The sequence below is a fragment of the Symsagittifera roscoffensis genome, chromosome 6 (genome assembly GCF_963678635.1).
Source record: "Symsagittifera roscoffensis chromosome 6, txSymRosc1.1, whole genome shotgun sequence".
Classification (NCBI taxonomy): Eukaryota; Metazoa; Xenacoelomorpha; order Acoela; family Convolutidae; genus Symsagittifera; species Symsagittifera roscoffensis.
In genome coordinates, this window is record NC_087067.1 from 2,161,327 (window position 1) to 2,187,093 (window position 25,767).

At 35.3% G+C, this 25,767-nt stretch overlaps 1 protein-coding gene across 5 annotated transcripts; it reads left to right on the plus strand.

Annotated features, from left to right (window-relative positions):
• The first annotated feature begins 2,488 nt into the window (after positions 1-2,488).
• On the plus strand, positions 2,489-25,767 carry LOC134848861 (enolase-phosphatase E1-like). Of its 5 annotated transcripts, none has more exons than XM_063866370.1 (8): positions 2,489-2,572; positions 10,246-10,474; positions 12,361-12,741; positions 13,036-13,568; positions 19,730-19,969; positions 23,358-23,566; positions 24,045-24,141; positions 24,678-25,767. In XM_063866370.1, exons 1-8 carry the CDS (start codon positions 2,492-2,494, stop codon positions 24,741-24,743), a joined length of 1,836 nt encoding a protein of 611 aa, XP_063722440.1. In that variant the 5' UTR covers positions 2,489-2,491; the 3' UTR covers positions 24,744-25,767. The 5 variants fall into 5 exon arrangements, with proteins under 5 accessions (XP_063722440.1, XP_063722443.1, XP_063722444.1 ...); XM_063866373.1 differs by lacking the exon at positions 2,489-2,572 and adding an exon at positions 9,713-9,960; XM_063866374.1 differs by lacking the exons at positions 2,489-2,572; positions 10,246-10,474 and adding an exon at positions 11,687-11,992.

The window sequence follows — 25,767 nt, forward strand, 5'->3', positions numbered from 1 at the left end:
CGGCTTCATGGTTGTCGACTTAAGTTCTGTGGGTTTAATTTTCAATTTATCTAGTTACTGTTTGATAAAAAACAGGTATTTTTAAATTGTACGGAATCGGGTTTTTCATTTTTTTTTTGAGATTCCCCTCTTCCCCGTGTATGCCTGCATAATCCCCTAGTCTTTTTTTACCTTTACTTCACTTTCACAGACTTCGAAATAGTATGGGGAGATTTTTTACCCATATTTTTTTTTACATTTTTTCAAAAGCTACCCTCCAAAATTTGAGATTTTGGATGCAATAGATAGAACGAGAAGCTCCCCTGCTATAGCGAATTCGCCCAATTTTTTTGACGACCAATTATTGTCTTTCGAGTTTTTAACCGTTTTTCGAAACTTTTTGACTTTTCTCGAAAATCACCCATCAAAATTTGAAGATTTTGGGTTCAATGGTTGGAGCAGTTTGTCGCTGCATAAGCGGCTACTACTAAATAGTTGAATACAAAAATAATGACCGTCGGAAAAGTCAAAACTTTGGTTTTTGGACCGTTTTTTTTTTCAATTTTTTTTTGACTTTTATCGAAAATTACTCTTCCAAATCTGATTTCATGGGATCAATGGAAAGAACAGGTTTTGTAAAGTCTCCGTGCTTAAGAGGCTGTACCCAATTGTTGACATATAAAGTTATGGTCCTCGAAAAAGTCAAATATTTGAATTTTTGAACGATTTTTGAGACTTTTTACTAAACTACTCTCCTAAATCTGAGTTTTTGATTTCAATCGAAAGGACGGGTTGTAGGATTCTCCCATTCCTGAACGGCTCTGCGTATTTCTTTTTTTTTTAAACGAGAAGTTATGGCCTTAGATTTTTGAGTTCAATGGAGATAATGAGTCGTAGGAAGCTCCCCTAAATTAACAGCTACGCCCAAATATTTTTTATAACAGAAGTTATGGGGTTTTCAAAGTTTCGATTTTTTGACCGTTTTTTGAAAATTTTTCACTTTATTTCTCAAAAACTACCCTCCCAAATCTGACACGGCAAATATATGTTATCATAATTGCACCTCGCTCAAATTTTGGACCTGTGCATCGCTTTTGGACCTTCAAGATTTTGCTTTTTATGTTATTTTCAGTGTCTAAATTTCTTGACCCATTTTTTTTAGTTGATAATAAGCCATCAACTTGTGAATTATGCAATTTTTGCTTCTTTCGATTTCTTATTTGGCCGTTTTCGTTTGACTATGTGTTCTTAGAAAATATCAAAAAAGTACTTCCAGCCTCAGCCGGTTTCTTATCTACTTTGCATACGCTACTGATATATCTATCGTGGTATGTTTTTTTACTAAAGTTTCAGCTTAATGGATGTCGGCTGCACTCTCAAAAAGGGTAGTACTTTTGAGATTGATAAGACTCTGACACCAATTTTTGAATGCCAAAATTCAAGCCCACCAGAACCTCTTTGAAAAACTTCAAACACGTTTTTTTTTTTCGTCCGAGTTGTAACAATATTCTCTGTTACTCTTTAACTTGTTGTTTGTCTGTGTCAAACTATGAGAGTCACCGGTTTCATTTGAATTCTAAGTTACACTATATATGAATTAAATTATCCGAAAGTTTTGATGCTGCTGTTGTGGATAGCTTTTTTTGCATAATTCAAGGTTTTCATAAAAAGGTTTGAATTGTGAATGCGTTCAAATGTTCTATGCTTCCATTCCATTATTTAACAGTTTTTGTTCCGACTTTCGATACGAAAGTAACGGAATATTTGTGCTCGGGGTGGGTTTTTTTTTCTTCAGACAAATTTCGACTTTTTAACTAGCCATTTTTGACGGAGTTTTTTTATATCATTCAAAAGGTATTGTTGTCCTGAGCTTAAATTTGAAAAGATATTTCACCTGTGATCATTTTTCGTAAAGTTATGAGGGTTTAAAGATTGCCATTTTGACCAATTTGGGACAATTAACGAGCGATATAATTCGCGCTATTAACGCGTAAGCGGAGATGTAATCCGTCCTATAAATCGTTCCAAATTGGTTGAACGAAGCTTATTTGCCATAATTGATTTGTTGCAAGGAACGAAATCTATCCTTTTGTACTTTATATGGCGTGTGGGGGGATGATTTTCATTAAAAATTTCAAATTTTAGAAAAAAAAGTTTTCATTTTATTTTATTTCATTTAATTTTTTTATGTTATTACTGCTGCTCCATAAACCCTAAAAGGCAGTCGGAACATTCAGGGCTTCGCCCTGATACGAGCAGTCTTGTTTGTAATTTGTTTTCAGTCTGCGATGTGATTTCTCTTTGCTCATTGCAAGTTATGTGAAACTCAGCTTCATCTGTTCATTATGGAATTATCTGTCAGTTTTTAGTTGAAACGATTACACTTTTGAATAGAGCGTAAAATTATCATGAATCATATGTGCTTTTGAAATAGCTGGATTGCCGTATTTAATCAATCATTTACCTTTTAACAGTTTCCTTGTCACTATGATTGACTGATTTCAGACTTACTATGGGCAAAGCTCACAGCAAGAATTTTGACGTAGGCGAAGCGGCCGCCAATGGCGGAGTGAGCTCAGAAAAGTACACAGAGGTAAGATGAATTTTCTGCGACGTCTTAAGTTTGATCAAACATGTTTAGAAACTTATTCAAACCGTGACTAAAACGAAGATCGATGCTTGCAAGTATCAATTTAAAAGAAAAACAAACAATTCTAGTCAGCAGTGTAAAGGTTTTGTTTCATGAAAGTCACTTAGATTCATTTTTATTACTGTTTGAATGGCAACAATTGATTTTATTTAACAAGAATTTGTTCTGAAATGTGTTTGATGCATGCATTAGTGATGGTAGCATTTTAGACGTTAGAAATTTTGTTCAGGCTTTGGAACCGTTTGGTATGTTCAGTAAGCGCTCATTAAAACGACTTTTTGATATCATTCCAACAATGTGTCAGTACTTGCTTTCAACTATGTCTGTCATTGATTTGTTGTCTTCTGTTCCTATTGACCAAAACCCGCTATAAATTTTACTTGTGGTTGTTAAATCATAATTCACTCCGGTCTGAGCAACTATAGCTATCATCTTTGTCATACGAACTGTTAGGTAGGACCCTGAATGAAATATTTCCAGCTTACGATTTGTAGAAAGTTTTCTCAGTGTCGAGAAAAACCGGTTTATTTTTGAACTCAAATTTTGAATTACAGTAGCTCTTCATTTCTACAATGAATATTAATTCTATTGTAAAGACATAATTATTTTAGAGAAAAGTGTTTTAAAAGCTACTTTTTGGTAAAATTAATTGGGGGGGGGGCGTTCAACAGTGCCGAAAAAGACGGGAAAATTTCAGAATAATTTCAACGCATTTTCTAAAGAGCGGGAAATTACTGACGCTAATTAACAAAGAAAATCAGTCCAAGTTTGGCGCCAAAATGTCTGCAGCCGCAAATTAAACGGGGAGGGTTCTCATGCTTGAAGGACCGAATGCTTGAAAAGTTTCAACCAACCAAAATCGCTAAGCGTTTCTATTGGCTAAATGCCTTTCTCACAAAATCGAAGTCAATATTGACAGAAAATGTTTTAAATTAGGGAAAATAATCAAAAATATTACAAATTGCGGGTTAGAACCGCAATACTAGTCAGATAATCATCAAGATTTATGAGTTCAAGTTCATAAGAATTTTCAGTCTTGAAAACTCATCTGCTTATTATCTAATCGGTCAGTATTAACACTAATGGCCTGGATTTATTTTCTTACTTCGAGATTTTCACGATTTACTTTGAGATTTTGAATACTCAATTCTGATTGGCTGAAAGTAAGCTAAAATAAATTTCAAGCATTCGGTCCTTCAAGCATGAGGGACGCCACCAAATTAAACAATTATTTTGGCGCCAAAACGTGTAAGCTGCAAATTTTCTCGCACAAAATCTTAAAGTGTCACTCAAGATTGTAAGCGATCGCCGTTTAGTTTTTGATTGCCGCACTTAATATGTTGAAATTTTTTCAAATTTTCGGCACTGTTGAACAAAGTTTTCATTTTCGGCACTGTTGAACAAAGTTTTCATTTTCGGCACTGTGGTACTTCGGCACTGTTGTACTGCCCCAATTAATTGTGGTGGTTGCTATTAAACAGGGGTTAGTTGTTTAGTAACCTTCAGTCTTTTTGATGTACCCCGGCCCTACGCGCTCGTCTGACGGCAAGCCTTTTTTCCTTGTGTACGTGAAGTATTTTATTCTCCCTAGCCCTTCCCATTTTGAGGAGCGGATGAAATTTGGAACCCTCTAGCATGGCCGAATTGGGGTTCGAACACTGGACCCTCGTGTAAAAGGCCGGGTTTTAGGGTTGTGCAGTTACTAGTAAGTAAAATTCGTTTACTGGTAAGTTAACACTTTTTTACTAGTAAGTTACTTTTACTTACTAGTAGGTTTCAAAAACTCAGGTTTCAAAAACTCAGAGTCTGCTTGATAACTAAGTTTGAAGACCACTCATTTTATACAAACTCAAAATCCGCTAAATAATCATTATAATCAGTATTATCAAGTAAAGCAGCGTTGTAGTATATTAAAACAAGTTTATCTGCTCTTTCGACTGATAATTGAGCCTCCTTACTTTCAAAAATTTCATTTTGGTTCAACTTACTTGTAAATAAGTCCGCACCCGGCGGGTTTATTTCGGTCTTAGCTCCTTTTGCCCCACGCTGACTCTTCTTCCAGTACAAGGCCAGTTTGGTTTACCAGCGTATTTACAAGTGTCTATGGGCATCGGGTGATTGTCTCGGTTGTTTCGATTTAATTTCGTCTCGATATTTATCACAAATTATCGTAATCGACTTTTAACTTCGAAAATGGATTTAAGTTTTCAGATTTCCCTGCGGAATATACATTTGAACTAATGATTCAGATTTCTTAAATTGGGGTAATTTTATCAAAAAAGTGTCAATCATAAATTGTTCTAGAATTTCAGAAGAACTTTATGGCTATATATTTTTTCTTGCGCTTCGAAAGATGAAGTTTTTTCTCAAAACAAGTCAATTTTTGTTGCTTTGCTTTCATTGAATCTTTTCCAACTATCCGTTGACTATGTTTGAAGTTCTTTTATAGTAAATTTATCCTATTCTTTTATAGTAAATTTTTTTATTTCAAATCTGCTTATTTCCTCCCAAATTCTAATTACTTGCATAGGTTTTCGCGCAATTTTAAGTACTTCAAGAAAGGCTGATAGAGGATCAATTGTGGCCTCATATCAAACCTCTTTGCTGGTTATTTGAATTGAATTCTTACATTTCTTCTGAATGTTTTCGTTTTTGAGACTATTCGACACGAAATTTGCAAATGTAGCAACAAGAGACTGAACTCGCAATTTAATTAAACTAGTTGCGAAAATAAAGATAACAGGAAATTTACAGAATATAAATATAAGTATTAAAAAATTTTTACTTCTCTTGGATTTTCATACGTGTATAATTGTCGTCGGGGCATTTGACGTGCAGCTTCGCCTCTGTGTCAAATATCAATTGTGATTTCAAAACACCTGATTTAAAAAAAAGTTTAAATCAGCCAAAGCTCCAATTGGGTTAATTTTCACAACAAAAACGTCCACTATAAATTGTTCTACAAATTTAAAGAGATTTAAGGGCATCTAATTTTTTCGTCGAAATTCAAAAGTTGAAGTTTTTTTGAAAAAACAAGTCGGTTTTTTCAGTTTTGTTGCGTTCATTACTCTTTTCCAACTGTCAGTTGGCTATATTTTTGGCTATGAAATTATTAAATATAGAAAATATCTGTTGTACACTGACGGCCATTTTAGGGAAGATCAGAATTTCAGTAGTTTTGGAGAATTGACCATTTTAGTTAAAAAGAACACGTTTAAGTTGAAATTTTTTATCGTTCAATTTTTGAAATCAAAAGCGTTGTTAGATACCTGCGTCTTTTGTTACAGTTGCTTCCATTTCCTTGTTTTTGGATATATTTTATATATAAGCAGTTTATACGGTTTTCGAAGCACAAGAGATTCGTTATTGGCTATTGGTTTTTGCGATTCAAAGAGCTTAAAGGCCATATATTTTATACTTGAATTTCGAAATTTGAAGTTTTTTTTTCAAAAGTTAAGTGTTTTTTTTTTCAGTTTCTGCATTCATTTTCCAATTGTTTGTTAGCTATGTTTTCAAAGTTAGGTTGCATAGTGATATAAGACTTGAATTGCGGTTTCCTAACCGTATTTTGTGAAGTTGTTTGATATTTGTCATAGAATTGGTTGCAGAAAATCAAAAATTTTTCAGTCTGGATCAAAAATTTTCTGTTTTATTCAAAAATCACTATCTGCTACTACACAAGCAATTGCAATGTTATCATACCAATACACACATTTTTTCTTTTTTAAATCCAAGTCGCAAATAAAAATATATAATATTATAATTGTTCACTTTTGCTGCAGTGCATGTGTTAAATAGCATTTTGGGTTCGATATCCGCTTAGTTAGTGGCTAGTGATTTGTTAAATGCAAGAGGACATGGCGCAGGCGGCAAGACGTGAGATTCTTTATCTGTAGGTTTAGATTTTTTTGTTTTCAAGCAAGGCTTAAAGGGAGGAAAAGTGGGAGACTGTCGCCTTTTTTTGCTTTTCGCGGCATTCTTTTGGCTTTTTCTTCGAATAAAAGGTTAATATTAATCTTACAATCACATGTTAGAACCGAAATTTAAATAACCTCGATAATCCTAAACATCCAAGTTCTAATCGCGCGATGTTATAACAAAGTAAAGTTATACCTTAAGGAAGTTTTAATGCCATGCTTTAAAGGGCTTTTTAACGACTGAGTAGCGAAGTGATGTCCGACACTTATTCATCCTTTTTTTTCAACATCATTCGTACTTTTTACGAACGTTTGCGCGCTTGTACGTTTTTGCCGTTCAATCATTTTGTTTATTTTTCAAGGTGTAATTTTGAATCGTTGCAGGCACATAGTTTTTTTTGTTTCGAATGTCTTTTTGGTCCTGCGTTTTTGTCCATGACATTTTGTACGTGCACTTAAGTTGCAGATGGAACAAACTTCCCACTTTTGAATTCTTAATGCTTGTTTTTCGGGGTATACATTTTTAAAACTAAATTGGACGGCTTATTTAAACAGTAAAATGCGTAAAACGAGAAAATTTCTCGGCCAAAACAAGTCCATCGCCCACAAAGATAGTGCAGCAAATCTTTTAAGATTTACAATTCGACTTGTTTGACTCAATAAACCCTAATGAATAGTTAGAAGAGGATAGAGGATAGTGAAACAGTCCTTATCCCGAACCAACTTACTGAAAAACCCCGACAATTTTCCCCAATTAAATTTTTACACCGCCAAAAACCTCTTGCCGTACAACTCTCAGTGTTCGCAAAAAGTGTTTCAAGAGTTCAAACACCGCCGCCATTGATACAGTACTTTTTACTTATCTCAAAAACTCTTTCTAAAGACAGTAATCTACCACTTTAGTCTCATCGAGTCATAGGTTTTTCCGTCTGAATCGACACTTATTTCTGTCCAGCTTCAACTGATCGCAATCGATCTCTCTGTGAAGTGTTCCCAGATACGGAGGAAATTGGTGAAAAATGACATCGCCTCAATTGCTCTTCTAAGCTAAATTTTCCGAATGCGAAGTCTTGGTGATGTACCGAAACGAGCTTCGCAACCAGAATAAACGGTAGTTCCTTTTTTTGGAACCCAAAGTCACATCCACCCTTAAACATCCCGGCGAAACACAAAAATTATAATTAGAATAAAAGCTTAATATTAATCTTACAATCACAGGTTGGACTTTCTCTTTGAGCTTCAAAATCTCAAATGTTAGAACCGAAATTAAAATAATCTCATTAATCCTAAACATCCAAGTTTTAATCGCGCCATGTTATAACAAAGTCAAATTATACCTAAACGAAGTTTTAATGCCGTGCTTTAAAGGGCTTTTTAACGACTGAGTAGCGAAGTGATGTCCGACACTTATTCACTCTTTTGTTTTTTTTTCAACATCATTCGTACTTTTTACGAACGTTTGCGCGCCATTACGTTTTTGCCGTTTAATTAATTTTCAAAGTGGAGTTATGAATCGTTACAGGCACATAGTTTTTTTTTGTTTCGAATGTCTTTTTGGTCCTACGTTTTTGTACAGGACATTTGTCCGTGCACTTAATTTGGAGACGGAACAAATTCACTACTTTTTAATTTTAATGCTTGTTTTTCGGGTTATACATTTTTATAACTAAATTGGACCGCACATTTGAACAGAAAAATGCGCAAAATGAGAATATTTACTTCTCGGCCAAAACAAAACCATACCCCTCAAAGGTTGGGCGACAAGTAATTTAAGATTCATTATTCCCCTTGTTTGACTGGGTCAACTTTTACAAGTAGACGATACGAACAAATAAACCACCCAAAACTAAAGTTGTCCACGCGTAAAAGACGAGCAATGACAATTTTCCCCAAGTGAAATTTTACTCCGCCGGATTACCTCCTGCCTTGCTGTACTACTTTTAGGTCTCTCTATCTAATTAAACTTAATCAACAGGCCAGATTAAAAAAAAGTTCTCAAAGAATTTTTCAAGTGTTCAAACGCAGCCGTCATTAATACAAAACTTTTTAATTACCTTAAAACTCTTACTAACGACAGTAATCTACTACCTGAGCCCAATCGAGTCATGGGTTTTTCTCGTCTGACTGCATCTACACTTAACACTATCCAGCTTGAATCGAAATGCATAAATTGAAATGCATAATTTTTTGAAATGCATAATTCGGTTTAATGCTTTACAATTTATTACATGCATAGTTTCTGTGGACGCCTTCAGTTTCTTATACTCGAAATTATTACATGCACATTGTGTCTATTTGTTGTTGCCACTTTTGCTGCATCGCGTTGGCAGTTTGTTAATATATGTAGCTGCTTAGCATATGTAGCTGCTTTATTCGTGACTAGTGTTTACCGATAATAAAGCGTCTGTGGCCTTGAGGGCGGGGCGTGAGACTCCAAATCTAGAGGTCACAGGTTCGAATCCGATACGTTGCAAAATTGTACTAATTCGAGGCTTTTGTTCTTTTTTTTTCTTATTTCACTTTATAAAGCTGCTTTTTGGCATGTTTTCGCTTCTGTTTGCGAAGCAGAGCTTCGCCTCTGTGTTAAATTTAGTTCTGAAACTGGTCTTTAATTATGAGATACCTCAGCGGAATAAAAATTTCACCTATTGATCTAGTTTTTTTAAATTGGGAAATCTTTATTTAAAAAATTTGATTGTAACATATTCTTGAAATTTAGAAAGTTTCAACGAGTTTATTTTTTCTTAGAATTTCGAAAAATACCTTGAAAATTTTCCAAATATTTAGACTATTTTATGATTCTGAGTACAATAACAATTTTGATCCCTCATTTTGCAAGAACCTTGATCCTTCGTTTCAGCCAAACATTTTATTGTTGCTAAATTGTTTTATTTGAATGAAATTATAATTTTGCGTCATTGCGGATGACCCATGAATGAATGTAATGGGTATATATGGCAAACAAGGAACTTTGATAGGCCCTAAATACATGAAGTATTCATCACTCTTGATTATTTATATAAGCATGCAATCTAAATAGGTTTGCACTCACGCTTCAATGGCTGGTTTTGACCTTTAGTTGTTGTCAAATAGACTTTATTAGGAAACGAAGACATGTTTGCTGAGCTAAGTCAAATTTGCACCCAAATAGTATTTCAAACATGCGCTTAGAATTGTGGCTCTCAACTTCAATTGCAAATTTTTGCGCAAGTCACTTTTATCCCAAATACTAGCTGGAGAGACAGATCGTTGTGCTCTTTGGGCTTCTAAATTTCAAGAGTTCGCTTGTTTATACCACTTATCCTCCAAGATCTTTGAGCATCTCTACTTGCTGAAGTATTTGATTTTGAACAAACTGTGAACTCTTAGGCGTTTGATCTCAACTTCAATTTATTAGCCTTACCCTCTAAAAAGGTTGGTGGAATAAAAGTTTTTATGTAATGATTTCCACATTAATAATTAACGCCTTGGTTTTTTATAGTAGTAATATTGTTGTTTTTTTTCTGAGTGAAAAGTTTTTTGTAAATAAAAACGCTGGGTTTTGAATGATACCATTAATTGTTAATGCGCTGCAGAATCAATTTTTTGTTTTTATTCATTCGCTCCCGCATTCTTGAGCTGCTTTTTGTTTGTGTTTCTCGATTGTGACTGCCACATTGGTACAAAAACTATTTTTTATCTGTGTTTTCATAATTTTAGAAGTGCAATTCGACGCTAGCATTGGACACTGCAATTCTGCCATTGGACAACGTCAAAGACACAGAGGAAGAGGTGAATATGGCTGACAGTAGCGAACATAAGGACTCCACTACAGCAGCAGCAGCAGTTGCTTCTCCCCCTGCTCCTGAAGAAACCTCCGCAGTAATTTCATCGTCTTCCGCCCCTCCCCCCTCCCAAAATGCAGAATCATCAGCCACCAAAGAATCAGGTGGGCCCGAGTTTTTGAACCCGATTAACGATTAATTTGACCTCAAGTGCTACTCGCACCAAGTTACAGATTTCCCCTTAGAGCTTTTCAGGGTCGGGAATGTTAACTGGGTTCTAAGTTAGTTTCCTGCGAGAAAATTGAGAATAAACTTATAGTTAAGCAATTCAATTCCAATTAAAATAGTGGGTGGAGGATTTTAACTTAGTCTTTTCAGGGGGGTGCGGTTATTAATTTGGTCAAAGTCCTTTTCCTGATCTATAATTTGATCAAAGTTTTCTGTTACTTTTTTCTTCAGTCAAAACATGACAAAAGCGTTTTTTAGCGTAAGTTCCCCTTCAAATTATTTATTATTGGAGTCTTAGTGCGCAGTAAACTGGTCAACATTAAATGCATGAAATGAGGTGCAATTGGTTGAGGTCATTTTTGATACCGTCAAAAAACCATCTTTCATTTGGTCTCTTATCTGAATCATCACCTGGTTAGTTATCTTAATCCCAGCAGATGTTCACTACGTTGCATAGATAAGTAGTCCCTTTGAAACTCTTATCTTCCACTTTGTACTTCTAAGGCAGAATTGGCGCCAATTTAGAGTCCTATTCAATGGTCTTTAGAGGTGAATAGTGCCAATTATACGCAATTGTTGCAACGTTTCCTATGGCGCCAGCTCAATAGCGTAGTAATACACAAGGGAAGTTTGTGTGACCACTCGCTAATTAGTCATAGCAATTGAGTATAAATGGACTCAATTGGAAAATATCATATTGCATAGAATTTACAATTGCACGCTTCGAGTTATATTTAAATGCTCTATTAATTAAATTTTGAGCCGGAAGCGATTAAGTGAGTTGGAATATGATTAAACAATTGGGCCATTTTTGAAAGATCGACGTATGGACCAAAAACATAGATAACATTTCACAAGTTAACAATAACAACATTCAGTTTACAAGCGTTGGTTGTTGTAGCCATTCAAAGCGTAACCTCCCGTCACGATCAGCAGGCCAAATCCCCCTTAGTAAAAATTCCCCCCAGAGGCTAGGCTGTTGACTATTTTGCATTTCCGCGATAGATTGCTGGCTGGTTGCTCACTCATTCGAAACATAACGCAGTCAGATACTAAGTGTATTTTTGTGTGTGTGTGTATGCGTTGCGGTCCCATTCATTTGTCCCCCGCGATTAGATTATTTTTCGACTAACAACTATTCACCGCCGTAGCACTTGCACATATACATAATATTACAGTTGCAGCACGTAGCGATACTTGGCAATAAAAGACGGAAGCTCTCTTCCCAAAACAGTGCATTGCGCTTCTTATTTCTCCTTCTCTGTTAAAAGTTCCAAGTCTCCGAGGTGCTATTTTTTCCTTCCTTGTGTAAAAATATCATATATTCCTTACAACTATCTGCATTTAGCATATCCTGCCTTGTTTATCTAGCTACTTTTCCTTTCCCATTTGCATTAGCTGCAAATTTTATTCAAGGATGAATTTGAAATTGAAATTTATGAGAAATGGAGAGGGTTAGTCATTGTTTATTTTTAGTAACTTAAACCAATTTGGGCGTTTTTTAATTCGTTTTTTTATTTAATTTTGAAATTGGTGTTTTTCGTTCATATTTTTGTTAAAATATTTCTGCTACTGGGAAAATTTCTTTGTTGATTTTTGCCAAATCCATTTTTGGCCGATCTTTCCTAAATTTTTTTAAATTTCAAATTTTCGGGTTAAATAGTCAACAAAACAACTGAACCTGGTCGCGACATTAATCTTGCGTACGCGTTTGATTAATTTTGTATAATTTACTTGAGCTCAAAGATTTATTTTAAGATTTTTTATCCAATATATTGAATACGATTGTTTTTTGTTATATAATTTTTTTCCTCAATTTTAGCCCCAGCCCAATCAACAGAAGAGAAACCAACGCCAACAGAAACGAAAGAATCTGCTGAATCCGCCGAGAAAAAAGACGAAACGGTAGAAGTGGCGAAAACCGACGCTGAATCACCCAAAGCCGAAGAAGAAACTGCGAAAGCCGAAGGAACAACTTCAGCCGAGAAGAAAGACTCGGAAGAAGAAAAGAAACCCGAATCAAAGAAGAAGCCGAAGGAAAAGAAGACTAGAAGCAAGAGTTTTCTGGGGACTTTGGGTTCCAAGTTGACGAAGCACAAGAAGCCCGTGGTTGTAGAAGAGTCGAAAGCGGCCGAGGAGAAGAAAGTGGGAGAGGATGACGCAAAAACTCCTAAAGATGCCGAAGCTACTACCAGTGACCAAGGTATATCATAACTCACTCAAACATAACCACGCACAATTAAAGAATTATAAATGGAAAGAACGAGACAAGCATTAAGTTGCAGCAAAAAATATGCCTTTCTATTATGGGGTTTTGTGCCAGCATTAGATAATGATCGATAGAACTAATTTTTTTTTCGTTCTTATTTGGCTTTCAAAATAGTAAGACACCATATATGATCTGATATTGGATTTGGATGTTTTTGATATTATGTTTTTGAAATTCGTGATAAATGATTTTTTAAAGTTAAAATTGATCATTTTGTTTTTGCTTCAGAAACGAAGCCTGAAACAGAAACTGCTGCAACTCCAGAGCCAGCCGCGGAGACGGAAACCACCGAAGAAGTGAAGACGAAAAGAGCGTCCACGCTGCCTCTCTCTTCCACTCCTGACGACGCCGAAGGCGAGAAGGAACAGACAGGCGAATCGGAGGCAACAACTCCAGCTGCAAACGACACGACAGCCGAATCAGCAAACACGACTGCAACTGAGTCGACAGAAACAAAACCGAAGAAGAAAAAGGGCGGGTTCCTGGGGCTCCTGAGTTCCCTGAAGAAGAATAAGGACAAAGAGCCGAAAAAGAAGGCAGACGACAAGAAGGAAGCAGAAGAGAAAAAGGAAGAAGTTGTCGAAGAAGAGAAAAAGGAAGAGGTCAAAAGTGAAGAAGTTGTTGTTCCAGAAGGGAAGAAGGAAGGCGAAGAAGAGAAACCAAAAGAGGAGGCTCCCAAACCAGAGGAAGAGTCTTGCAAGACTACTGAACAAGTGGAAAAGAAGGAAGAAAATGGAGTGAAAACTACTACTACCTGCAATGTTAGTAGTTCTTAGTTTTCTACTCCATTAAAACACCCAATTATTTCTATTTTATACATGCAAATGTTTCGATTCTATTTTATACCTGCATGCAACATTATGTCAGTTTGATGCATGTATTTATTGAAAAAAAAGTGTAATTTCCATCCATATGCTTTGTGAATGTAGATTTCTTAAATGACTTATTGTACCTTGATGTGTTTTCCATTTTGAACGTGAAAGTATTTAATTTAATTTAAAATTCATAAAGCTTCTTAAGTGAACCTGTTTTGCAATCAAAGCAATATTTTCTTATTGCAAATTATTATTGTACGTTTTGAGAAGCAAGGGCAAAAACTATTCGAAAAGAAATTATTACAATTTATTTGATAGTTGTTAGCTCTAAGATTGCGCGATCATATCACAATAGTGGCGATTATTATTTAAGGAATATAATAACTTCGTAATTAATCAAAAAAAATCAGGCCCAAAGCGGATCTTGTCATGAACTGTACTTCTAAAGGGACAACGTAAGGGATAGAAGGAATATCCCGAGGAAATTTTTGATCTTTGATATGTTTATGTAGCGTCGCGGAGTAATCATTGTTTGGAACAATCAGTGCCAATTTGCTGGGAAGTTTTTTCAAAATGGTTTATTCGTTTTCTTGGTTGTTTTGGATTATAATGAGATTTCGCCAGGATCATAACTCAACAAAATTGTTTGGAGTTTGACAGGACAGAAAAGGCAACGACCTGTCTACGTTGCAACTTATATGTTATGATTTCTGGATTTCACTCGCTTTTGGTACTTAGTTGTTTTCGCTTAGTCTTTTACATGTAATAAATAAGTTTAAAAGGACATGATTGAAACATGTAATTCAAATAACGTGAGTTTTAATGCACAAATAGGTTTGTATCTGAAAGTCAATGTACGACGCAGTGAAGACTATTATGTAATTCGTGGCGTTATTTTTGCTCTTTTTTGCGGTTTGACTTCTTTTCAAGTTTAATTATTTCCATTGTTAAAAGGAAGACAAAAGTCAACACGACCATCGAAAAGCAAAAGCCTAAAGGTCAGAAAATGATTATTAAGAGTCATGAACGTAGTGAATACCCATATATAAATCTCGGCGAATTTTTTGGTTTTTTTAGGAAAAATTTGCTCACGTTAAAATTTGTTTTTCGCTATTTGACTTCTGATTTCGTTTTAAGTTCTTTTAATTTCCTTTGTTGAAAGGAAGGCAAAATCCACTTAAGAGCAGAAAAAGTGTAAAGGACACGAAAAACGTGATTGACTTCTAGTTTCGGAAGTATGTTTTAATTTTCAGATTTTCCAGCGGAATAGAAATTTTATCTGTTGATCCAGTTTTTTCAAATTGGGCTTTTATTAAATTGTTCTGGAAATTAGAAGGCCATATATTTTTTTACTAGCGAGCTTGCGAGCATAGTGTATTAGTACAAATATAATTTTTGTTACCTAACTGGCAAATAATTTTTGCTATAATCACGATCTGTGTTATTGGAAAATAAATATAATTGTTAAGCGTCCGTGGCTGAGTGTTAGTGCATGATGCTCAAAAACTCTAGGTCGCAGGATCAAATCCGACACCTTGTCGATTTTTTAATATTTCGAGGTTTGTTTTTCCTTTCTTATTTTACTTAATAGAGCTGCTTTTTGTCGTGTTCTCCACTGTGATAAAATTTGAAAAATTTAAAAACGAGTCAGGATTTTTTGTGTTCGTTGACTCTTTTTCAACTGTCTGTTGGCTTGTGTTGGGCTTAATTGTTCATCTAGTTTTTTTGGGTACCAATGCAAAATTGAGTTTTTTTAAATTTGTTTTCTAAAGCTCGCTTCTGAAATGAGTTTTCTACTAATGCTGAAGTAACGCTCTCCAGTAGCCAAAGTATTGATTTTTTCCTAGAAGTTGTTCGTTCAAATTTGATTATTGGTAAGTTCAATTAAAGTTCAAAGACCAATTCCGTTCTTAAATAATAAAATGACATGATCCGAAAAAATGATTCAAAATGATTTTTGGTCTAGTATCGAGCGAATAAGGAAGTTTTTCTTGATGGCTTTGTTTTTCGCTTTTCAGATTAATGTAAATTTAACATCAAAAGGAAATGAGTTAAAAGTCGTTATTAATGTTGATTTTGGCTGAAGTATGTTGTAGCAGAATTTTTTGGTACAACTGTGATAGAGGGGTCCCGATAAAAACCAAGCTGAAAGAGGGGTCCAGATTACATTCATTCTGAGCAAATACCCCAAATAATTCATTCAAAATGCGCCGGTCTGAAACTTAAAACTTCTGAAACGTAAATAACCTGCCTCATTCGCGCAAATTTTTTCGATACTTTAATTGAAATCGCCAAAGCACTAAATTGAACAATTTTGAGGCCTTCAATTTACATTAGGGACTCGGATAGTTTCTTGCGACAACTCTATCTCACTTTTACCCAAGTTTTTACTTAGTATTTTAGTTAATTTTAGGGCCATACTACATTGGACCAGTTCGCAGGTCAAGTAGTTTACTCTGCTATTGAGGAGGCTCTATTGAGCTATGACCTAATAGCTTGCCAATGGTCTCAGAAAAAAGAGTGGGCATTTGCAAATTCGGTTTTATATGTAAGTCGCACTGGAATTGTAAGTGTGCGCGAGAGCTTTTAACGTCTTCTTGCTGCGATCAACATCTATTTGTAAACTTAACTTAACAGAATCGAAACCAGTTTTGTTTGATATCTTTCCTATCTTCTTCATTTCATATTAACGGTCATTGCTATTAAAATATATAAACAGGCAGTTGCGTGACTTGGAGATGGCGACCGCCCCAGCCACCCCTCTTTAATTCTATTTGCCAACTTTTTCCAAAATTCCTCACAATTTTACGACAGATATTTCTCGACGACGAAGTCTAAAATGTTTCTCTACAAGCGCCTTCAGCGCTAATTTATACTAGTTTTGTGAAGTAAGCGCGTGCGCTAAAGCAAAAAGCGATTTTTTTTTTCAAAAGGACAATTTTAGCAATAACTGACTACTGCGCAGTACCCGTTTTTGAAATATCTGTTATAGAGTTATTTTTTAGTAGAAGAGGATCTTGTTTACTTTTTCCGCCCGCCCCCTGTTGCAATAGGGGGGATGGGGGGAGGGCAATTCTTTACAAGGTTTGAATGAAATTTATTGAGACAACGTCAACCCATAGGAATGCGACAAAATGTATTTCTCAAAAATACAAAACCAATCATATAAGCATACAATCATACTCTTGTATAGGTACCGATGATTTTTGTTCCGACTGTTGAAAATGGACTCGGATGGTTTTTTTTCCACGCAAAATTAGGTGGAAAATTTTTCTACCACAAATAATCATCGTAATGGTTCGAGTGATATATCAAATTAAATAACTTTCAGACGTGATTCGAACAGTTTAAAGTTTTGAAAATTTTTTCCTAGTGTCGAGAAGAACCGGTTCAAAATTTTTGATATTTGGTCTAGTTTCGAGCGAACAAGGAAGTTGTTAGCGCCATTTTTGAAAATTCGAAACAATTTCTACAAAAAAGTTGAAAAAAGAATTTTTACACAAGCAAAGCGTAGTGTTTCATTAGCAGAATTGTTTTAAACCTAAGTCGCAAACAAATATTTCAATTTAATCAAGTTTAAGCCTATTTAAGCATAAACAATTTAATGGCATATGTTGCTGCTTAGTTTTTGGCTAGTGTTAGGTCAAGTCCGAAAAAACATATATGATGAAAATGTATGGAATTTGTTGATTTCGTTGTATTGCGACGCTTTGGAAATTTTTTGCACTTTTCGCAGAAATTTCAATTTTTCTCAAAAACTACTACCGTTTTTAACAAAAAATGGAACCAATGAAAATACCGGCTGCTCTTCGGCCTGCATATTTCGCTAGTCTGTTTGGCCTATTGGTTTTGAGTTTTTTCATTTTCTCAGTTTTTAAATGCTCAAATCTGAGATAGAGATTTCAAACAAAACGGCTATTCCCAAACGGCTATACTTTAAATTCCGCAGAAACAAAGTTATGGCCTCAAACAATTCCGTTTTTTGACGTTTTGGCTAATTTTAAAAGCTTTTTTGACTTTTCTCAAAAACTACCCTGCCAAATTGGAGATTAAGGGGTTAACCGAAAGAAAAAAAATCAGTTATGCGAATCTTACCTGCACAAGCGTCCTTAGAAATTGTCCAATTTTTGAAAATCTGCCCGTTTTTTTGGAAAGATACCCTTTGTTTTCAAAAACTAATCTGCTGATTTGGTGAGGTTGATAGTTCATTAAAACTAACATGGTGCTTCGATTTTTCATGCGTAATCTGCTTTACCCTTTTTGTAGAAAAGCTGATATGGTCTGCATCTTTCGTTTTTCTGACTAAATTAGACGAGAGGCTGACATCCCATTGTAACCGTAGTTTATCTATAGTTACCGATGTTTCTTACTTTTTGTCCTATTTTGCTTGCCAATTTTAAGAAAAAGAAAATAACAGCAAATTTTTTGATCAGTGTGGTCGGAATATTCTCTGTTACTTGCACAGCAACCGGGTATCCTTGTTTTCTTAGGAAAATGTCTACAAATTTGTTAACGCTCAAATTTGATTTTTCGCGGTCTGAATTTTTAAAAATTCATTTTCTTTGTTAAAAGAAAGGCAAACTTCATTATCGAACAAAAGTGTAAAGGTCCCAAAAAAACGTGAATGACTCCTTCTTTCAAAGTGGACTTAATTTTTCGGAATTTCCATTGGAATAAACTAATAACCTATTACTCCAGTTTTTGCGAAATGGGATAATTAAAAAAAGCCGATTATAAATAGAAACGGAGTGCCGATTATAATTTCAAAGAGCTCTAATGTGATATGGTTTTTAAAGTTTCGAAAGTGAAAATTATTCAAAAGTTTTCCATCAGTTTTTTTCGCAATCTGTAACCTTTTACACTTTTTCAACCATCTGTTGGCTATATTTTTTAAAATTTCTTTTTCGCCATTTCAACTTCTTTTATTGAAAATACCCTTGTCGGAAAATTCCGTTCTATTTGCTATGAAAACAATTGTTGGAGCGTTGTGTACAAATGGCCCACACCTAGCAACTGGTAATTCTTGTCTGTTCTTTTGAACGCTTATGTATGCGAAGTGTTATTGCTCTTTTTTTCATGTATTGGATACTAAATCAAATGTATCAAAGCAAAACGAGAACTGTTTGATCTTCTTTTATCAGCTTCATTAACAATTTACATGTCACATGAATTCGATTTGTATCTTTCGGAACACACCACGTAGATGGACATTCGGGTGCTTTTCTCTAACAATTTCAAAAATTGCAATTAAACGTTAAATTGGCTCAAATTATTTCTGATTTTGAAGTTCTGGTACTAGTATGATTGGTTTGACTTAGAAAAAATGGGTTCACGAGGAAAAATTATGCTGTATTTTTTTTCGGAAATAGCGTTATTTGTTCTTTTTTGTGCTTTAAAACTACTAACTAAAGTAGCAATCGCTTCATCTTGGTTTTTCTGATTGCTCAACTACAGTGATGTATCACAGCTGCTAGAATTGTGTTTTTGTTTTGACAATTCAATAGATCTGGGCTGTTCCAAATCGAGATAGTCCTTGTCGCCATGTTGACGTTGCTTGGTTTGTTCAAAGTACAGAAACTGTCATGTTAGAAATTGTCATGTTCGTTTCTGTCAAACTTAATAGTTTAAGAAACTAAACTAAGTCACGATGATGATCCGATAGTGTTGCAAAGTAAAACGGCTATTAGTCTCATAATTTCTGACTAGTATTTGGTAACCCGCATTGGTTGTTTGCTACGAGTTAAGAAGACTTTGACCCGTGTCAGAAAAGGGTCAATTCGTGAAGGACTGACCAATGTGAACAAGTTCAACTGTCAATCAATCTTCTGAAATGATTTTAAATGGGTGTATCATGAATTTTAAGATGATTTTGTGAAATGGTTTAGTTGTTTATTTGCGATTTCCTGGCGTGTTATTTGCGAGTTTCTTGGGCGTTTCAATGTTTACAGCGGTCAATGCTGTCCAAAGATGAGCTATTATGATAAATCTTTCTACCCTATTAATTTTCACTTTTCAATGTCTAAATAGAGTTTTTCTAAGTTAACGAATAATGTAAAGTTAGGTGAGCTGAAATCTTATTTGCTGTATCTAAACGTTGAGTTGTTTAGGATCTTGTCACCTCAGAGGAGAGTTCAAGCTCGATGACAGTCGTGAAGACAACAGTAATAACGACCTCCACTCTCTCGACTAGCGACGGAACGACGGAAACTACAAAAACCACGACTAATACCGTAGAAACAGAGTCTTCCGATAAACCAAAGGAGGTAGAAACGACGACAACCGAAGAAACGACTGTAGTCAATGGAACCACCACGGCCGAAGAGGAAACGAAAGAGGAGACAGATAAGGTAAGTTTTTTCCCAATTTTAGCCCGATTTTTTTGTAGAAGTAATTTTTTTCTCTTGATTTTTGTTGATCAGATTTTCAGATTTATATGTGAAAATAAATATCTTGGCGGTTTGACCTGTTTTACTCGGTTTTGCTTTGTGCTTTATGCGTGGGGCTCAAACCAAGCTATGAAATATGAGAACCGATTACTGTTGAAGTATCACAGAATGTTTCATCTTATTTAATACAAACAAAACCTAAAACGTTTTTCTCTGAAAAATGGTACAATTAATTGATTTTTTATTTGCTCAATTTCAATGCCAATTTTATGCTAAAATAAGAATAAAGAATAGTTTAGCATTCGTGAGGAAATTTTAAGGACCTGCAATATTGAGTGCTATTAGCTAACATTTGCATCTCGCTCTATGCACTTTTGAACTAATAAACAATCGCTTAATTGGACACCTTCTCATCGGCCTCAACACGAGATTTACCGCATCTCAAAGGTTTTGTGGGCCCAACTAACCGAAGTTGCGAATGGCCTAAAGAATCCAACTCACAACCACTGAGATCAGACAGTTACTTGAACGTCGAATCGCAAGCTCAATGAATTAAGATAAATTTAAAAATCAATTTAGAAAGCGGCTATCGGAAAAGGGAAATGGCTTGGAAACTCCAGGGGCGATCCGGGATACTTGATTGAAGAAAGACATTTGGAAATAAGCCATAACGAGGGCGTTGATAAATTGAAAATTGTCCAGAAGCACGTAGTTAAGGAAACACCAGAAAGACAGAAGGCTGTGATGGTTCGAATGCATTCAATTGCTGGAGATTTTCACAAACATACAGAAGATGAAGATGATGTGAAGATCAAAAAGGGAGAGAAAACTCCAAAACGAACGGTAGACGAAGAAGAGATTACTAAAGTGGATCGAAACTCATCGATTTCAGTTGGATTGAATGGTCAGTGGGCTCTAAACGAGGCAGTTCCACAAGTGTCAGTATCCGAGGACAATTCTGAAAAGGGAGAGGAGAACAAGGTTTGATCCGAGGCATGTGGCTTAAGAATTTCATTTTGGTTCTCGCTTTGACTTCGTTTTTCAACTGACTAACAAGGCTTTTTCTTTTGCTTCCTTGAAACGGTTTCATATCATTCGTGTTTTGTCTGTTTTGACGTATTCCTCTAGAGATATCGGATTGGTTCATGATTCTCGTTTGGTTTAAATTTGAATTTCTGTTTAGTTAAATTTTTGGTTGTCTCATTAATTTCTTGATGGGTTTTTTTTCCAAATTTTTATGTTGTTTTGTTGGCTCACTTTTGGTTTGCTACTAAGATTCTAATTTTATTATTGCATCATATCACATTGGGTTCTTCTGATAAATCTTGAAATCTTCAAGGTGTGGAATTGGAATGAAGTTTGGACTGATCCCTAAATGAATTAAAAAACTGAATACGGTTCTCAATTTAGAGTCAACGAAGTCCTCCTAAACAGGAAGTCGGAGTGAGCTGGCCTGAAAAGAAACCAATTGATTCGTATTACGTAATAGAGGAAAAGCATCTCGAAATCGATCACGATGAAGGCGTGGACAAATTGAAGATTATCCAGAAAAAGCACATAAATGAAACGCCAGAAAGGCAAAAGGCGGTAATGACTAGAATGCACACAATCGCGGGAGATATACACGAAAATGTTGCCGATGAAGACGACTTCAAGGTCAAAAGAGGAAATAAAGTTCCGAAAAGGGCAGTTGATGAGGAAGAAATGAAGAAAATGGATCGAAGACCATCGATGACCGTTACACTGAATGATCAGTGGGCCTTAAGCAAGGCTGGTCAAAAAATGTCAGTTTCTGTGGACAATGCGGAAAACAGAGAGGGGAATAAGGTTTGGTCCGAGGCATGCAGAAATTGGTGTTGGTTCTCGCTTTGCTTTTATTCGTTTTTCAATTGACTAACAGACTTTTTATTTTGCTTTCTCGAAACGGTTTCATATTCATGTTTTGGTGTATTCCTCTCGTTTTGTATCGGTTTATTACTTTCGTCTGATTCCAATAGGAATTTCTGTTTTGGTCGTTGTTTTTTTGACACGCTCATTAATTGCTATTGTTTACTTTTGGGTTGCCGCTAACTTTCACCATGTATTGCATCATATCACATTGGGTACTGCAAATAACAGGCGCGTTAGTCTCTGAAAACTTCAACGTGTGGATTTGGAATGGAGTTTGGACTGATCTAAAATGATCATAAAAATTGAATCTGATTCTCAATTTAGAGTCAGTTTCTAACTGAAGATGAACTCAATCAATTTCTGTCATCGGAAGTTAAGGAAGTGATCAAAAGTGCAATAAAAGAGAAAGAAGCTGAACGAATTTCTCCTAAAAAGGAAGTCGGAACGAGCTGGCCTGAAAAGAAACCAATTGATTCGTATTACGTAATAGAGGAAAAGCATCTCGAAATCGATCACGATGAAGGCGTGGACAAATTGAAGATTGTCCAGAAAAAGCACGTGTATGAAACGCCAGAAAGGCAAAAGGCGGTAATGACTCGAATGCACACAATCACGGGAGATATACACGAAAATGTTGCCGATGAAGACGACTTCAAGGTCAAAAGAGGAAAGAAAGTTCCGAAAAGTGCGGTTGATGAGGAAGAAATTAAGAAAGTGGATCGAAGACCATCAATGGTCGTAGGTCTTAGTGATCAGTGGGCGTTGAGCGAAGCAAGTAGATTGAATAGGCAGGCGGGCGAAAAGTCAATTGAGAATGATGGGTTATCAAGGCAAGAGGCAAATAGTTCCGAACAGGCTGTTACGTCGAACGAAGAGAAATTCGAACAACCTGTGAACGTGGAAATGAGTGAAAATAAAGATGTAAAAGCGGGAACTAAAAGTGTGATGAAAGTAAAGAAGGGCAATTTGAGGAATCGGTGGTCCCATAATGAAAGTGAGGTAACTGCTCAAAATACGAAAATTGCTGCCAAATCGAATCAGAAGGTTGTCAACGAGGTGAAGACGACTAAGGTACTGAAGGTACTAAGTATTACACAAGCAAAAGCCTTTATGATGTTACGAGTTCATTTTTTTTTCGATCAAAGTCGGTCATTGTTGTCTTAAGTTTTTGTATTCAGTGTTATAACAATAAAGCACGTAATCCAGAGCTTAGCATTACGGTCTAAGCTTAGGAACAAATTTCCATCTGTTCTTTCTTACAGTTTTTCATTTTCTTAATTAATTTTGCAGTATTTTTCAAGTTTCTTGTAGATTTTTTGTAGAAATTACTGGTCAACAATAACTGAGTTGCTCATTTTCAACTGGAAAAATATAACTGGATGGACTGGAAAATATAACTTTTTTTCGTTGCAGAAGTTAGTTAAGTGAGGTTACGATGGTGACTCATGTGTGATTTTAGGCTGCTGAGGAGGAAGCAGTAAAAACTGAAGAAGATCCGCCAAAGGTCAATGGACACAGTGGCGCAGAAGAAGAAGAAGAAGCCGCAAAGAAAGAGGAAGAGACAAGTGCCGAAGAGAAAGAGGTTGAGTTCAGTTGGACAGGCGAAGCTGAGAAAGTGAGTGTGAGAGGAGACTTCAACAATTGGGAGGAACTCCAGCTCAACAAGAGGTTTGATATAACTCACTTCATCAATCACAAATGATTTCGAATTATAGAAAGTCGAATATACAAACAATGTAGAACAGTGAATTTTTTTAAAGCTTTGTCTGAGCCCTACAATGGTCCGATTTGTAGCACAATAGGTAACAAAAAAGTAGCAAAATATGTTGTCAATTTCATGACTTTTTTGAGCATTTTTCCGAAGGTTTGCGGTTAAGGAATTTTTTTCTCGGTGGGTGCCCGCACCTCAAAAAGAGTTACATTGGCGCTAACGGCGAATTTACAAATGGATGCTTTAAATTAGTATCGAAGGGAAGCCTTTGGGAAAATTTTGACTATCAAAAATCTGGCAACCAAGCAAACTTCTAGAAAAATGGCAGATTCATCTCAACAGTGCTTTTGAAATTAACGAATAATGACCCGTAATTTTTTGATGTAATTGTATTATATGTAGTTATGTATTTTTGATGTAATTGTATGTCTCTAGTGAAGACGGAGTGTTCAAGGGTTCATTGAAATTGACTGCTGGAGACTACATGTACAAGTATTTTGTCGACGGAGAGTGGCAAATCAATGACTCACAGGTATCGTTTATATAAACTAATTTCAGGAATTATATGAGGTCGCAATGATTTTTTTCCAGGAATAGTTTTAAATTTTGTTCTGGCTCTCAAATTTACTTTTTCACTTTTTAACTTACCTATTGATTCAGTTTTCTCAAAGAGGAATTTTTTTATCAACAAAGTGCCAATCATAAATGGTTCTAGAAATTCAAAGAGCTTTAAGGCCATCTATGAGTTATCACTAAATGTGCATCAGCAGGTAGTTGAACTAGTTGAAAAGCCTTTGAGATGTTTTTTTTTTCGGAGAACTATCTTATTGGAACCGATTTGACCCACCGATGAAGAATTATGGGACTAAAATTGAATGTGTATTTGTCTTGTATAGGTTTTAAAGGTTGCCATGTAAAAAAAATAATGAGCATCAGACGCAGAGTAGTTTGCGAACGTTTGGAATTCTCTTTTTCCAGAGTTTAGGAAGAAGACCGGGCGGCTGTGTAAATAGCACAGAATGTTCCGACCTGACTTGATGCTTGAAATAATGATGAGTTTTGTTTTAGAAATGCGTAGACAAAGAGGGCGACAAGCACAATGCAATCAGCGTCGTCCCAGAACTCAGTTCCTAAAACGGCTCTTCCCAAATCGACAACAATTAAACAGAAAATATCAATGCTGGAACTTTGCAGAAATCAAACTTTCAATAAACAATTCTATTGGCGCCGAAAACGAAAACAGTCTTGCATTGCTTATTATGGTAGGAATGAACTTGAAGTTTGCAACTCTGGACCCTGATGTAAATCAGATGGATGTATGCACAATGGGCATAATTGGGCTCAATTTAAAAGTGAAACTGTTAATCTTTTTATATCTACTTTTGATATTTTATACTACACTTTGCTCATTATTAAACCAACAAAGAATGATTTGTCTGAATTTCTATTGTGTTGATTTGTTTTGAATTGCCTTAATGACCCTCCTTATCACACAAACCTGTGTTGTTTTCTTTTCTGACTAACCAACCTTACCTAAATATTGAATCAAATTTAATTACAGCAAAGCTGGGTGAGTAGTTCGCTTAGGTGCAGTAGATAAATTATTAAGTTTAAACAAATCCAAGCTGTCAAGTTTACCTTTAAAAATTTTTAACTGAAAATTTTTTGATATCGGATTTTAAACCTGTAATTTTCTCAAATAGATTCTCATTTGAAATAAAATAAAATCGCAATAGACGCTTCAACATTTTTTACGAAACATTTTCATCGCAGTTAGCGTTTTTTGTACATTCGAAAACTCGAAGTGAAGGTCGCTCGCCCCTTAAAAGTTAACTTCAGCAGCTGTTTGAAATTAGGAATTGTGATGTATTATGTAATCGTATTGTTTCATTCTTATTGCCATGGTGTTGTTGTTATTAATCATCACTAGTAGTTCTATTCAGGGTTAAATTAATTAATTCGATATCTCGCTTGCAACGCGGTTCAACCAATAACTTATTTTTAATGTTTTAGTAAATTAAATATCTCTTGAAGATTCTGTGAACTTGTTCTGCATGTGAGATTTCAGTCTTTCAAATAATCTATGAAATTGGAATAGAACAAGTTCAATATTAAATATCTATCTTTTTGCTTTTAATAATACAACTCTTTTTTGATA